Below are 13,564 nucleotides of genomic sequence, written 5' to 3' on the forward strand. Positions count from 1 at the left end.
GCGGGGATCAGAAGAATGGGGGACCTGTTCATTGACGGAACTTTTGCGAGCCTAGGGGCACTGGAGGAGAGGTTTGAGTTACCCCCGGGAAATGCCTTTAGATATATGCAGATGAGGGCTTTTGTGAGGCGACAGGTGAGGGAATGCCCGTTGCTCCCGGCACAGAAAATTCAAGACAGAGTGATCTCGGGTGTGTGGGTCGGGGAGGGCAAGGTGTCGGAAATACACCAGGAGATGAAAGAAGAAGGGGAAGCGCTTGTAGAAGTGTTGAAGGGTAAATGGGAGGAGGAGCTGGGGGAGGAGATCGAGGAAGGTCTGTGGGCAGATGCCCTAGGTAGGGTTAATTCCTCCTCCTCGTGTGCCAGGCTCAGTCTGATACAATTTAAGGTGGTTCACAGAGCTCACCTGACGGGGGCGAGGTTGAGCAGGTTCTTTGGGGTAGAGGACAGATGTGGAAGGTGCTCAGGGAGCCCGGCGAACCATGTCCATATGTTTTGGTCATGCCCGGCACTGGAGGGGTTCTGGAGAGGAGTGGCGGGAGCAATATCTCAGGTGGTGAAAGTCCGGGTCAAGCCAAGCTGGTGGAAGCTAGGTGGAATGCGCCTTTAAATAGAAGACTTAATTGAAACAGCCAGCTTGCCAAGAAACTGTGTTCCGAGGTTTCATACTTTAGAGAGGAGAAACCAGATCCCTCGGCAACGAGTGGATCGTAAGCTTTGGGGGGGTCTCGGTTTGATTGGTTAACTGGCAATCAGTGCGTTGGCCAGGGACAGTGTTCTGTCTGGCAACAGTCAGTAATTGGCTCCTGCATTATGCTTTCTGAGAGAACTGCGCAGAAGTGTTGAGACCTTGGAAGTGAAACAATTGCTCTCTCGCTCCCCTACTTGATGACTTGAAAGATTCATCCTTTGTTGTGAACCCAAAATGACGCCGATTCTGCAGAGAAAGCAGACAACCTTGCCAGACAAAACCATCTCAAGCCTAGAAGGAAACCCCACCAATAAATAAATAAAATCTAATTTCACTTGTATCAAGTGGGACTGGACGTGACCCCGCACTAGCCCAGGGTGTCGTGACAATATCAACTGACATTGACTGGCAATTTCCTAATGGAAAAATAAAACTACAATGGTATAATTTTTTGAATTAATTCTCAGGACGGGAGCACCACTGTATTATTGCTCATCCCTAGTTGCCCAAGAATGTGGTCGGCCACACTTCGGAACCACTGCAATTTGTGCATTTATTACTGGGTGTAACGATTCATTCACTTCATCCGTTCAGTTATTTCAAAATACATCAGGCAGCTGAAGTTAATCTCACTCATCCTGCTCCAGTAAACTATTTTTTGAATAAGTCTCGGAAATGCTTTAGGTTATTTTATTTCTTGAAAAGAGCACGAATACAAATTGTTGTAGTTTAGCAGCACCTACTGCAGATGCTGGCTGAAGCGATTGATTTAGAATTTGTGCCAGCTGACATGCTTGAAAATTGAAAGTTATCTGAAACACACAAACCTTCTCAGTTTTCTTTTCAGTATCCAGTTGTTTGACGATTAACTTTTCAAACGGGTGAAGAATTTCCTCTTCTAATGGTTCGGATCCCGCTCGCCCATTTGGCTGGGATTTCTGGAAATCAAAGACCGGCCGTAAATATATTGCATTTAGATGCTGCACGGGAGCTCAATAACGCTACTTTTCGAGAGAACATACCCTTTAAAGTCAAGAATGGCAAAACTCCCTGTCCAGGACACAAACCTGCTACAATTATCCCTGCATTAAGTACTGTTCAACCAAATATTCAACTCAAAATAATGCCACAAAACAATCTGATGGAAAGGTAACAAACCCATTTCGAACATATATGTTCTGCAGCTACAACAATTACAGAAGTCTTTAAAAATTCCTTCTTCGGATGCAAGTGTCACCGGCTAGACCAGGACGTGTTGTCCATCCATAACTGACCTCGAGAAGGTAGTGGTGAGCTGCCTTCTTGAGCCGCAGGTACACCCACAGTGCTGTTAGGGAGGGAGTTCCAGGATTTGACCTAGCAACAGTGAAGGAGCGGCCGATATAGCTCCAAGTCAGGATGATGTGTGGCTGGGAGGGGAACCTCCAGATGGTGGTGCTCCTCTGCATTTGCTGCCCATGTTCTTCGAGGAGGCAGAGGTCACGTGTTTGGAAAGTGCTGCTGAAGAGCTTGGGGTGTTCCTGCTATGCACCTTATAGATAGTACACAATGTTGTCACTGCGGAGGGAGTGAATGTTTAAGGTGATGGATGGGGTGCCAATCAAGTGGGTTGCTTTCTCTTGGATGGCGTTAAGTTTCTGGAGGGTTGTTTGGATAAATACAGGTCACTGGTAACCCCCAAGATATTGATGGAGAGGCGTTGAGCAATGGCAATGCTGTTGAATGTCAATGAGAGCTCGATTTTTTCAATTGCAACAAGATGAGATACAGCGGGAACAGGGTTGGCCAGACCAACTTATTTTCTAATATCTATCTAAAGGAGAGAGGTGCTTGGCCAGTTTAGTTACATTCCAACATGGAGCGGCAAAACTCTCTCCCCTATCATCGACGATGTAATGGCAGAACTCAGTGTGGAGCTATCCCACATGGGCCAGGAGGTCTCGAATTCAATCCCTGGTCATTGCCAAATTAGCCAATAGAATAGATGGGATGCTAAAACTGCCCTCATTGCTCCTTGCATCGAGAGATGAAAAACAAAGGTTCCCTCCACACCGAGAATATTGTGCACTGTTTTGATCACCTCGAGGGACAGACTTACTTTAGAAACAGTTCAGAGAAGGCTCATTATGCTAATGCTTGGGTTGAAGGAGTTATCTCATGAGGAACGGTTGAACAGGTTGGGTCCATATTCAATGTAGTTTAGAATAAATGAGAGGTTACCTCATTGAAGCATATAAGATTCCGAGAGATTTGACTGAGAGGATGTTTCTCCAATCTGGAACTAGCGGGCACAGTTGAACAATGAGGGGTCCCCCATTTAAAACAAATATGATGAGGAATTTCTTCTCTGAGGGTTGTTAGTGTTTGGAATTCTCGTCCCCAGAGAGCAAGGGAGGCTGGGTCACTGACTATATTCAAGCCGGCGTTGGACAGATTTTTGATTGACGAGGGAATCAAGGGTAATGGGGGCAGGCAGGAAAGTGGAGTTGAGGTTGCAATCAGATCAGCTCTGGTCTTATTGAATGGCGGGGGAGAGGGGCTGAATGGACCCCGCTTGCTTGGATTGCCTGTGTTGTCATGCGTGGATGCTAAACTCGGGTGACAGCAGCATCAGGCTCAACCAGGAGGTCATCGTTGCATAGTCTGCTGTCAGTCACTGCTGCGTCACTGAGTGGGGTGGGTCACTGAGGAACAATTATCCAAATCCAGCAAGCAACAGATAGGCTCGGTCAAAAATTAAAGATATTGTCAGTGATCTTACAGTCTCTTTTTTACAGCTTAGTTAACGCATCCATTTTAGATTGCCTGATTGGAACGATATTACTCAATATCAAAAGTCAAATGCAGATTACAAAGGCTTAGAAACCATCCAAGTCAATGCAAAGTGCCAGGTGGAAAACTGCTACATCTACAGTGGTTGGCTTATTTTATTAAATCTTGAACCAAGTCCACTCAGTTGCCATAAATTTACATTTCCCTGATGTAAAGTTAGAACTAAAATTGTCATTCTATGGAGTTTGAAAATTATGCCATTATATGGAGTTAGGGGGATAATAAGAACATTAAGGAACGCTTGGGAAATATTTGATTTGTTCAAAGATCAGTTGTAGCCAGTAAAATCAAATAGCCAGGAGGTTTATATTGACTTGCACAGAGGTTCAACACACCCATCCACCCAAGCAGGTCCATGTTGGTATTTGCCCTCAAGTAAATCACATTTACCTACCCTCTTCACATATTGCTTTTGCCTCTATCCACCTGTCCAAGTTGCTCTCTGACGCTGATATAGTTTCTCAATCTCAACTCCCTGGGCAAAGAAACTTTTCTCTCACCTCGTCTTAAATCTCTGGCTCGGTATTCGTGACAGCTCAACTATGGGGGAATAGTCAGCTTCTGTCCACCCTGCCCCATCTATTTGGGATTTTGAAAATAATCCTTCTAACACATTACTCCCATAATCTGCACTACTGGAAAACAAAATAAAAAGCTACACGCCCCCCCCCCCCCCCCAATTGTTTCCTGCGTTTGTATTTCGGATCAGAAAGTATTCTAGTGAAACCATTTTATATTTTCTCTAAAGCTCAATATCCTTCCTATAGTGTTTGAGGCACAGGTAAATTGACATAGGGATAAAAGATTCAGGAAGCGGCCACGTGGCTCAGAGATAAGAGTGGGGAAGACAATAAAACAATAAGACGTAGGTGCAGAAGTAGGCGACTCAGCCCATTGAGTCTGCTACGTCATTCAATGACATGATATCCCTCAACTCCATTTTCCCGCCTTATCCCCAAAACCTTGGTACCCTTCTTACTGATTAAAAATCTGTCTATCTCAGCCGTGAACATACTTAACGACCTGGCCTCTGCAGTAAACTCCCAAACCATGACTTGGCTCCTTCCTCTGCAACTGGATCCTCAACTTTCTGACCCATAGGCCACAATCAGTAAGGGAAAACAACACCACCTCCTGCACTATCGTCCTCAATACCGGGGCCACGCACATACAACTGTGTGGCAAAATTTCCCGTACCAGCCTCCCCGAACAGGCGACTAGGAGCTTTTCACTGTAACTTCATTTGAAGCCTACTTGCGACAATAAGCGATTTTCATTTCATTCATTTCAAATTTGGCTCTAACTCCCATCTATAAGTTGGCTGATGACACGTCCCGAATAGGTCGTATCTCAAACAACGATGAATCAGAGTACAGGAGGAAGATAGAGAACCTAGTGGCGTGATGTCAAAACAATCTCTCCCTCAACCTCAGCAAAACTAGGGAGCTAGTCATTGACTTCAGGAAGCAAAGTATCGGTCACACCCGTCAGCATCAATGGGGCCGAGGTGGAGATGGTTGACAGCTTCAAATTCCTAGGTGTGCACATCATCAACAATCTGGTCCAGCCACGTCAACTCTACCACCTAGAAAGCACAACAGCGCCTGTACTTCCTCAAGAAACTAAGGAAATTCAATGTTACCAATTTTTACAAATGCACCATAAAAAGCATCCTATCTTGCTGCAACACAGTTTGATATGGCAAATGCTCGGCCCAAAACCGTAAGAAACTACAGGGTCGTGAACACAGACCAGTCCATCACGCAAACCCGCCAACCATCCATTGACTCCATCTACATCTCCCACTAGCTTGGGAAAGCGGGCAGCATAATCAAATACCCCTTCCACCCTGGATTTTCTCTCTTCCATCGGACAGGAAATACAAAAGTCTGGGAACACACACTAACAGGATCAAAAACAGCTTCTTGCCCGCTGCTATAAGACTCCTGAATGTCCCTCTTACGGACTGAATTGATCTCTCCACGATCTTCTCTGCTGTATAGCACTACACTCCGTATGCTCACCTGATGCCTATGCATTTACATTGCGTATTTATCGTATGTCCTATGTTTTTCATGTATGGAACCATCTGCCTGGACTGTTCGCAGACAATACTTTTCACTGTACCTCGGTACACGGGGTGATAAATCTAAATAATTCCACAGCTTCACTACCCTTCAGAAAAGAAATTCCTCCTCCTCTCTGTCTTCAATTGGCGACCCCTTACTCCAAGATTATGCTCTCTAGTCCTAGGCTCTCCCACAAGTGGGAACAACTTCTGTGTGTCTACCAGGTCAATCCCCCCGAGAATCCTATCTGACAAAATAAGATCACCTCTCATTCTTCTAAACGCCAATGAGTACAGGCCCAACCTACTCAACCTCTCTTCGTAAGAAAATCCCTCCATACCCGGGATCAACCGAGTGAACCTCCTCTGGACTGCCTCCAATGCCAGTATATGTTTCATAGAATCTACTGTGCAGGAGACCATTCGGCCCATCGAGTCTGCACCGGCCTTTGGGAAAGAGCACCCTACCCAAGCCCACACCGCCACCCAAGCCCACACCGCCACCATATCCCCGCAATCCCACCCAACCTTTTTGGACACTAAGGACAATTTAGCATGGCCAATCCACCTAACCTGCACGTCTTTGGACTGTGGGAGGAAACCGGAGCACCCGAAGGAAACCCACTCAGACACGGGTGCAGACTCCACACAGACAGTCACCCAAGCCAGGTATCGAATCTGGGACCCTGGAGCTGTGAAGCAACTGTGCTAACCACTATGCTACCGTGCTGCCCTTAGATAAGAGGACCAAAACAGTTCACAATATTCCAGGTGTGGTCTAATTAGTGCCTTGTATAGTTTTAGCAGGACTTCCCATTCCCTTTGAAACAAAGGCCAACATTCCATTTGCCTTCCCAATTACCTGCTGAACCTGCATGCTAGCTTGTGATTTATGCACGAGGACCGCTGCAGTTTTCTGCAGCCTTTCTCCATTTAAATAATATTCAGCTCCTTTATTCTTCCTACCAAAGTGCATAACTTCACATTTTCTGACATTATATTCCATCTGCCAAGTTTTTGCCCACTCACTGAACCAGTCTACATCCTTCTGTAGGTTCTTAGGGTCATCTTCGCCACTTACCTTCCCCACCGTATTTTACGCAAACTTGCCAACAAGTTCACTTCCCTCGCCCAAGTCATTAATATATACTGTAAATAATTGTGGCCCCAGCAAGTGCTCCTGTGGCACTCCGCTAGTTACAGGTTGACATCCTGAAAATGCCTACTTCCTCGGTCAGTGCGGCAGAACTCTGTCCATGTTAATATACTATCCCCATGGACTCTGATCCATGGGGATAGTGTGATACCTTATCGGACGCTTTTTGGAAATCCAAGTATATTACATCTATTGGTTCCCCTTCATCTATCCTGCTCATTACCACCTCCAATATATTTGTCCAGCATGATTTCCCCTTCATGAACCATGCTGACTCTGCGTAATTATATTATGCATTTCTAAATGCTCTGCTCTTACATCCTTTATAATGGACCCTCAACATTTTCCCAATGACAGACGTTAAGCTAACTGGCCTAGAGTTACTTGTTTTTTTGTCTGCCTCCTTTTTTTTTTCTGAAATAAAGGTGTTACGTTGGCAGTTTTTCTATCCATAGAATTCCTCCAGTGCAAGAGGCCACCATTTGGCCCATCGCAACTGCACCGGCCCTCTGAAGGAACTCCTTCTCCTTACCTCGTTTGGCCCATCGCAACTGCACCGGCCCTCTGAAGGAACTCCTTCTCCTTACCTCGGCCCGTAACCCCATCTAATCTGCACATCTTTGGACTGTGGGAGGAAATCAGAGCACCCTGAGGAAACCGACAAGCAGACATGGGGAGAAGGCGCAAAGAGGCCGGAATTGAACCCGGGTCCCTGGCGCCATGAGGCAGCAGTGCTAACCACTGTGCCTCTGACATTTCTCCAGCGTTTAAGGATTCTTGGAAGATTATTACCAGTGCATCCACTCTCTCTGTAGCTACTTCCTTTAATATCCTGGGATGGAACCCATCAGGCCCAGAGGACATACCCAATAGTTTCCCTTGTACTTTTTCCCTAAGTGGATTGTTATTGTATTTATTTCCTCCCCCACTTCTGCTCCTTGATTATTCCATATTTTTGGAATGTTATTTGTGTGTTTCACCATGAAGACAAAGTGTTTGTTTAACTCCTCCGTCATTTCCAGGTTCCCCATTATTATTTCCCCAGTCTCATTCTCTTTGGCCTCATCTTCCTTTTTATTTATTTAAACAAGCTGTTGCTTCCATATTATATATTACTTTCTAGTTTACCCTGAGTTTATCTTCTCCCCTTTATATTATTTTTGGTCATTTCTTGGTAGTTTTAAAAACTTTCCCAATCCTCTGGCTCATCACTAATCTTTGCCACATTGTATGTTTTTTACTTTCAGTTTAAGACTATCCTTCATTTCCATGGTTAACCATAGTTGATTTATCCCCTTCCTAGAATCCTTCTTCCTCACTGGGATTTTTCTTTGACGTGAGTCATGACCTATTTTCAGAAACATCTGCCATTGCTGATCAACCGTCTTTCCTGTTTAGCTCCTTTCCCAGTCAACTCCAGCCAACTCTGCCCTCACTCCTTTATAATTACCCTTATTTAAGTGTCTTACAACACCAGGTTAAAGTCCAACAGGTACTGCAGAGAAAGTTAAGATCAAGAGTCATCTGGTGGGTTTTCACAACACACACCTTTACATCTTTTCCCAATTCAACTCATTCTTTTTAACAGAAGGGAAGTAGCTGTTTGAGTGGGAAAGCCCTTGATGCAGAATTGGTGGAATTTTGTATTTATTTTAATTTTTGAATTATTGCAGGGGGATTGGCATTTAAAAGAAGCTGTTTTGTTAGTTATATACGATATTGGAGACACCACATCTGGAATACTGTGTAGAGCTTTGATCTCCTTAGTCAAGGATATAATTGCATTTGAAGCAGTTCAGAAAAGGCTCACTTGACTAATTCCTGGGACGAAGGGATTATCTAATGAGGAATGGCTGGGCCTAGATCCACTGGGGTTGAGAAAAATTAGAGGCGAGGGCGGCCCGATGGCGCAGTGGTTAGCACTGCTGCTTCACAGCCCCGGGTCACTGTCCATGTGGAATTTGCCCGTTCTTCCCGTGTCTGCATGGGTCTCACCTCCACAACCCAAAGAGATGTGCAGGGTAGGTGGATTGGCCACGCTAAATTGCCCCTCAATTGGAAAAAAATATAATTAAGACACTCAGTTTGAATGAAAAAGAAGAATTAGAGGTGATCTTATTGAAACATAAGATCCTGAGGGGAAGCGATTGGAAAACTCAGCAGGGTAGCAGTATTTGTTGAGAAAGAAAGCATTAACATTGAGTCTAATAGGGCTCTTCTTCGGAACTGAACAGTTACAAGGAAGAGTTACATTGGACTTGAAATATTGACTCGGTTTCTGTTTCCCCAAATGCTGCCAGACCTGCTGAGTTTTTGTCCAGCACTTTTGTTTCTATTTCACATCTCCAGCAGCCACAGTATTTTACTTTTATTAAGATCCTGATGGGGGGATAACAGGGTGGATGCTGAGAGGATGCTTCCCATTTGAGACAAATTTAACTAGGGGATGCAGTTTTTTAAAAATAAGGGGTCTCCCATTTGTCAGAGTCCTTCCTGAGGATTCCCTCATTTCCTTTATCTTTATTTTTTGCTGTTATCATTTTTGATCCATGGATGTTTAGTGGACATGCGTCTTTAAGTCAAGCAGCAGAGAGAATCAGGAATTCAAGAAGTTGCAACATAGTAGATGGTGCTATTTTGCACAGCAAAACTCAACTTTGTGGCACCCGAGAGATGGGGTGGGACTCGGTTCGATTGGTTGGCTGGTGGCCTGTGAATTGGCCAAAAGGCTGCATTCTGCCCGGTAACGGGTGGTGATTAGATCCTACCCGAGTAGGAAGATTTCCAGAGACTCATGGAAAACAGAGTTGAAACCTGGATACAGAGACAAAAGCCTCTCCAAAAGCCTGCGAGTTGGTGTATTTCTGAAACTGCCGAGACCTGAATGAATCTACAATGAAAACCATTTCAAAGTGGAAAGCAGAAATCTCGGCCGGAAAGCATGGTTTGAAGGACAAGTGTGCTAGAAACAACCATCCGAAGCAGGTTAGAAAATGGAGGATTAGGAACTCGATGATAGTTAACCAGTTGCATTTGCTACGCATTTGATTATAGTTCTTGTTATAAATAAAACGTAATTGTGTTTAAGTTTACAAACCCAGTGACTGTAATTATTGGCCAGCCAAGGGTCAAATCGTTTTGGATATTTTTCTAAGAATTGTTGGCTAATTCAATTGTGTTGCAACTTCGGGTCAAAGAGTCTGGACTTGACCACGCCCTAGCCCAGCATGTCGTAACACATTAAGATGGAGATGAGGCGATTTTCTTTCTCCAAGTCTGGGGATTTTTCTTCCCCAAAGGACAGTGTAGGCAGCGTCAATGAATATTTGAGGTTGAGTTAGATTGACTTTGTTATCAATCAAGGGGAGGTGATGGTATTATGGTATTGTCACTGGACTGGTGATCCAGACTCAGGGTAATACTCGGGGCCCGGGTTTGAATCCCACCAAAGCAGATAGTGGAAATTGAATCCAAAAAATATCTGGAATTAAAAGTCTAATTGTGACCATGACACCATTGTCAATTGTCGTTAAAAACCCGTCTGGTTCACTAATGTCCTTTAGATAAGGAAATCTGCAGTCCACATCTGGTCTGACCTACACGTGAGCATGCCACAGCAATGTAGCTGACGTTGAAATGCCCTCCGAAATGGCCATCAAGTCACTCAGCTGTATCAAACTGCTACAAAATCAATAAAAAGGGAAGTAAACCAGCCAATGCATAAGCATTAACGTATGCACTGGAAACAACGACAAACCCGGTCCTGCCAACCCTGCAGAGTCCGCCTTACTAACATCTGGGGGTTTGGGATAGCCGTCTCATAGGCTAGTCAAGAAACCGCCTGACCTAGTTATACTCACGGAATCATGCTACTATGACTACCCCTGACGAGATCCTATCCCACCGGCAGCACAGTGGCACACAGTCAGGGAGAGTTGGAAGGGGAATCCTCAACATCGACTTCGGGCCCCATGAAGTCTCATGGCCTCAGGTCAAACATGGACAAGGAAACCTCCTGATCACCACGCACCGACCCCTCAGCTGATGAATCAGAACTCCTCCATATTGAACACCACTTGGAGGAAGCACGGAGGATGGCAAGGGCGGAATATACTCTAGGTGAGGGACTTCAATGTCCATCACCAAGAGTGGCTCAGTAGTACCACCACAGACCAAGCTGGCTGGGTCCTAAAGGACATAGCTGCTAGACTGGGATTGCAGCAGGTGGTGAGGGAACTAAGAAAGAAAAACACGCTAGACCTCATCCTCACCAACCTGCCTCAGGAGCATCTGCCCATGACAGTATTGGTAAAAGTGAACACCGCACAGCACAGTCCTTGGGAGACAAAGCCCTGTCTTCACACTGAGTAGACCTGCCACCTGGTTGTGTGGAACTACCATACAGCTAAATGGGATAGCTTCAGAACAGACCTAGCAACTCAAGACTGGGCATCCTCGAAGTGCTATGGGCCATCAGCAGCAGCAGAATTGTACTCAGCCACAATCTGTAACCTCATGGCCTGGCACATTCCTCACTCTACCCTTACCACCAAGCCGGGGTTTAACCCTGTTTCAATGAAGGGTGCATTGCAGCATGCCAGGAGGAGCACCAGGCATATCAAAAAATCAACCTGGTGAAGCTACAGGACAGGACTACTTACAAGCCAAATAGCATAAACAGCAAGTGATAGACAGAGCTGAACAATCCCACAACCAACGGATTAGATCTAGACTTTACAGTCGTGCTACATCCAGCCATGAATGGTGGTGGACAATTAAACAACTCACTGGAGGAGGCTTCACAAATATCCCCATCCTCAATGATGGAGGGGCCCAGCACATCAGTGCAAAAGACAAGGCTGAAGCAATTGTAACAATCTTCAGCCAGAAGTGCTGAGTGGATGATCCACTTTGATCTCCTCCGGAGGTCCCCAGCATCACAGATGTCAGTCTTCAGCCAATTCGATTCACCCCACGTGATATCAAGAAACGGCTAAAGGAACCGGATACTACAAAGGCTCTGGGCCCTGACAATATCCTGGAAATAGTACTGAAGACTTGTGCTCCAGAACTTGCCACACCCCTAGCCAAGCTGTTCCAGTACAGCAACAACACTGGTATTTACCCTGCGATGTGGAAAATTGCCCAGGTGTGTCCTGTACACAAAAGGCAGGACAAATAAAACCCAGCCAATTACCACCCTGTCAGTCTATTCTCAATCATCAGCAAAGTGATGGAAGTGGTAATCAACAGTACTATCAAGCGGCACTTACTCAGCAATAACCTGCTCACGGGTGCTCAGCCAGGGTCACTCAGCTCCTGACCTCATTACAGCCTTGGGTCAAACATGGGCAAAAGAGCTGAACTCAGAGGGGAGATGAGAATGATGTCTCTTGACATCAAGGCACACTTGATAGAGTATGGCATCAAGGAGCCCGAGCAAAACTGAAGTCAGCGGGAATCAGGAGGAAATTTCTCCGCTGGTTGGAGTCATATCGGGCACAAAGGAAGATGGTTGTGATGGCTGGAGGGCAGTCATCTCAGTCCCGGGACATCATTGTAGGAGTTCACCAGGGTAGCATCCTAGGTCCAACCATCTTCAGCTGCTTCAGCAATGACCTTCCTTCCAACAGAAGGTCAGATATGGGGATGTTTGCGGATGACTGCACAATGTCCAGCACCATTCACAACTTTTCAGATAATGAAGCAGTCCATGTCCAAATGCAGCAAGACCTGGACAACATCCAGGCTTGGGCTGACAAGTGCCAAGTTACATTCACACCACAGAAGTGCCAAGCAATGACCATCTCCTACAAGACAGGATCTAACCATCGCCCCATGGCATTCAATGGTATTACCATCACTGAATCCCCCACTATCAACATCCTGGGGTTACCACTGACCAGAAACTGAATTGGACTAGCCATATAAATACTATGGCTACAAAAGCAGGTCAGAGACTAGGAATCCGGAGGTTAGTAACCCATCTATGGACTCCCCAAATCCTGTCCACAACCTACAAGACACAAGTCAGGAGTGTGATGGAATAATCCCCACCTACCCAGAGGCGTGCAGCTCCAAGAACACAAGAAGCTAAACACGTCCAGGACAAAGCAACCCACTTGATTGGCACCCCTTCCACAAACATTCACTCCCTCGAGCACCGAGGCATGGTAGCAGCTATGTGTACAAGATGCACTGCAGGAACTCGCCACGGTTTCTTAGTCAGCATCTTGTGGTAAAATGGCCAACGGCCTGAATTTGTGCCTCGATACGGAATTGGACACTTTCAATTAAAACCACAGTCGGAACCACAGAGAGACCTAATGAGAAGTCAAACTCAAATATACTGGACAGAGACAGACAGATGGGTCAAGTCTGGACTGATACTGTAAACAGGAGATCGCAAGATAATCGGCTTCATTCAAATGGATCGATTGTTATGGATTACCCAGGTAAAGCCAGACTTTCTGGCACCTGGGTTTCCCGCCATTACCTTATATTGGATTGGATTTGGGGTTACTTTCAGGTGTACCAAGGTACAGTAAATAGCACTGTTCTGCGTAAAGCCTAAACAGATCCTTCTGTACAGGGTAAAAAATAGGACATACGATAATACAAATGTAAATACATAAACATTGGGTGAAGCATAGATTGTAGTGCCACACAGTAGAGAAGATGCGTAGAGATATCAGTTCAATCCATGGGCAGCACGGTAGCATAGTGGTTAGCAAAGTTGCTTCACAACTCCAGGGTCCCAGGTTCGATTCCCAGCTTGGGTCACTGTCTGTGCGGAGGCTGCGCGTACTCCCCATGTG

The 13,564-nt window shown here is 45.6% G+C and overlaps 1 protein-coding gene across 3 annotated transcripts in view; it reads right to left on the reverse strand.

Moving 5' to 3' along the window:
* LOC140385869 (protein LYRIC-like) overlaps positions 1–13,564 on the reverse strand; it is a 96,147-nt gene that overhangs the window by 64,585 nt on the left and 17,998 nt on the right. For all 3 annotated transcript variants that reach the window (XM_072468473.1, XM_072468474.1, XM_072468472.1), the window contains exon 2: positions 1,518–1,628. In XM_072468473.1, the coding sequence (XP_072324574.1) occupies positions 1,518–1,628 (111 nt within the window). The remainder of the gene's footprint in view (positions 1–1,517; positions 1,629–13,564) is intronic.

The sequence above is a fragment of the Scyliorhinus torazame genome, chromosome 11 (assembly GCF_047496885.1).
Source record: "Scyliorhinus torazame isolate Kashiwa2021f chromosome 11, sScyTor2.1, whole genome shotgun sequence".
Classification (NCBI taxonomy): Eukaryota; Metazoa; Chordata; class Chondrichthyes; order Carcharhiniformes; family Scyliorhinidae; genus Scyliorhinus; species Scyliorhinus torazame.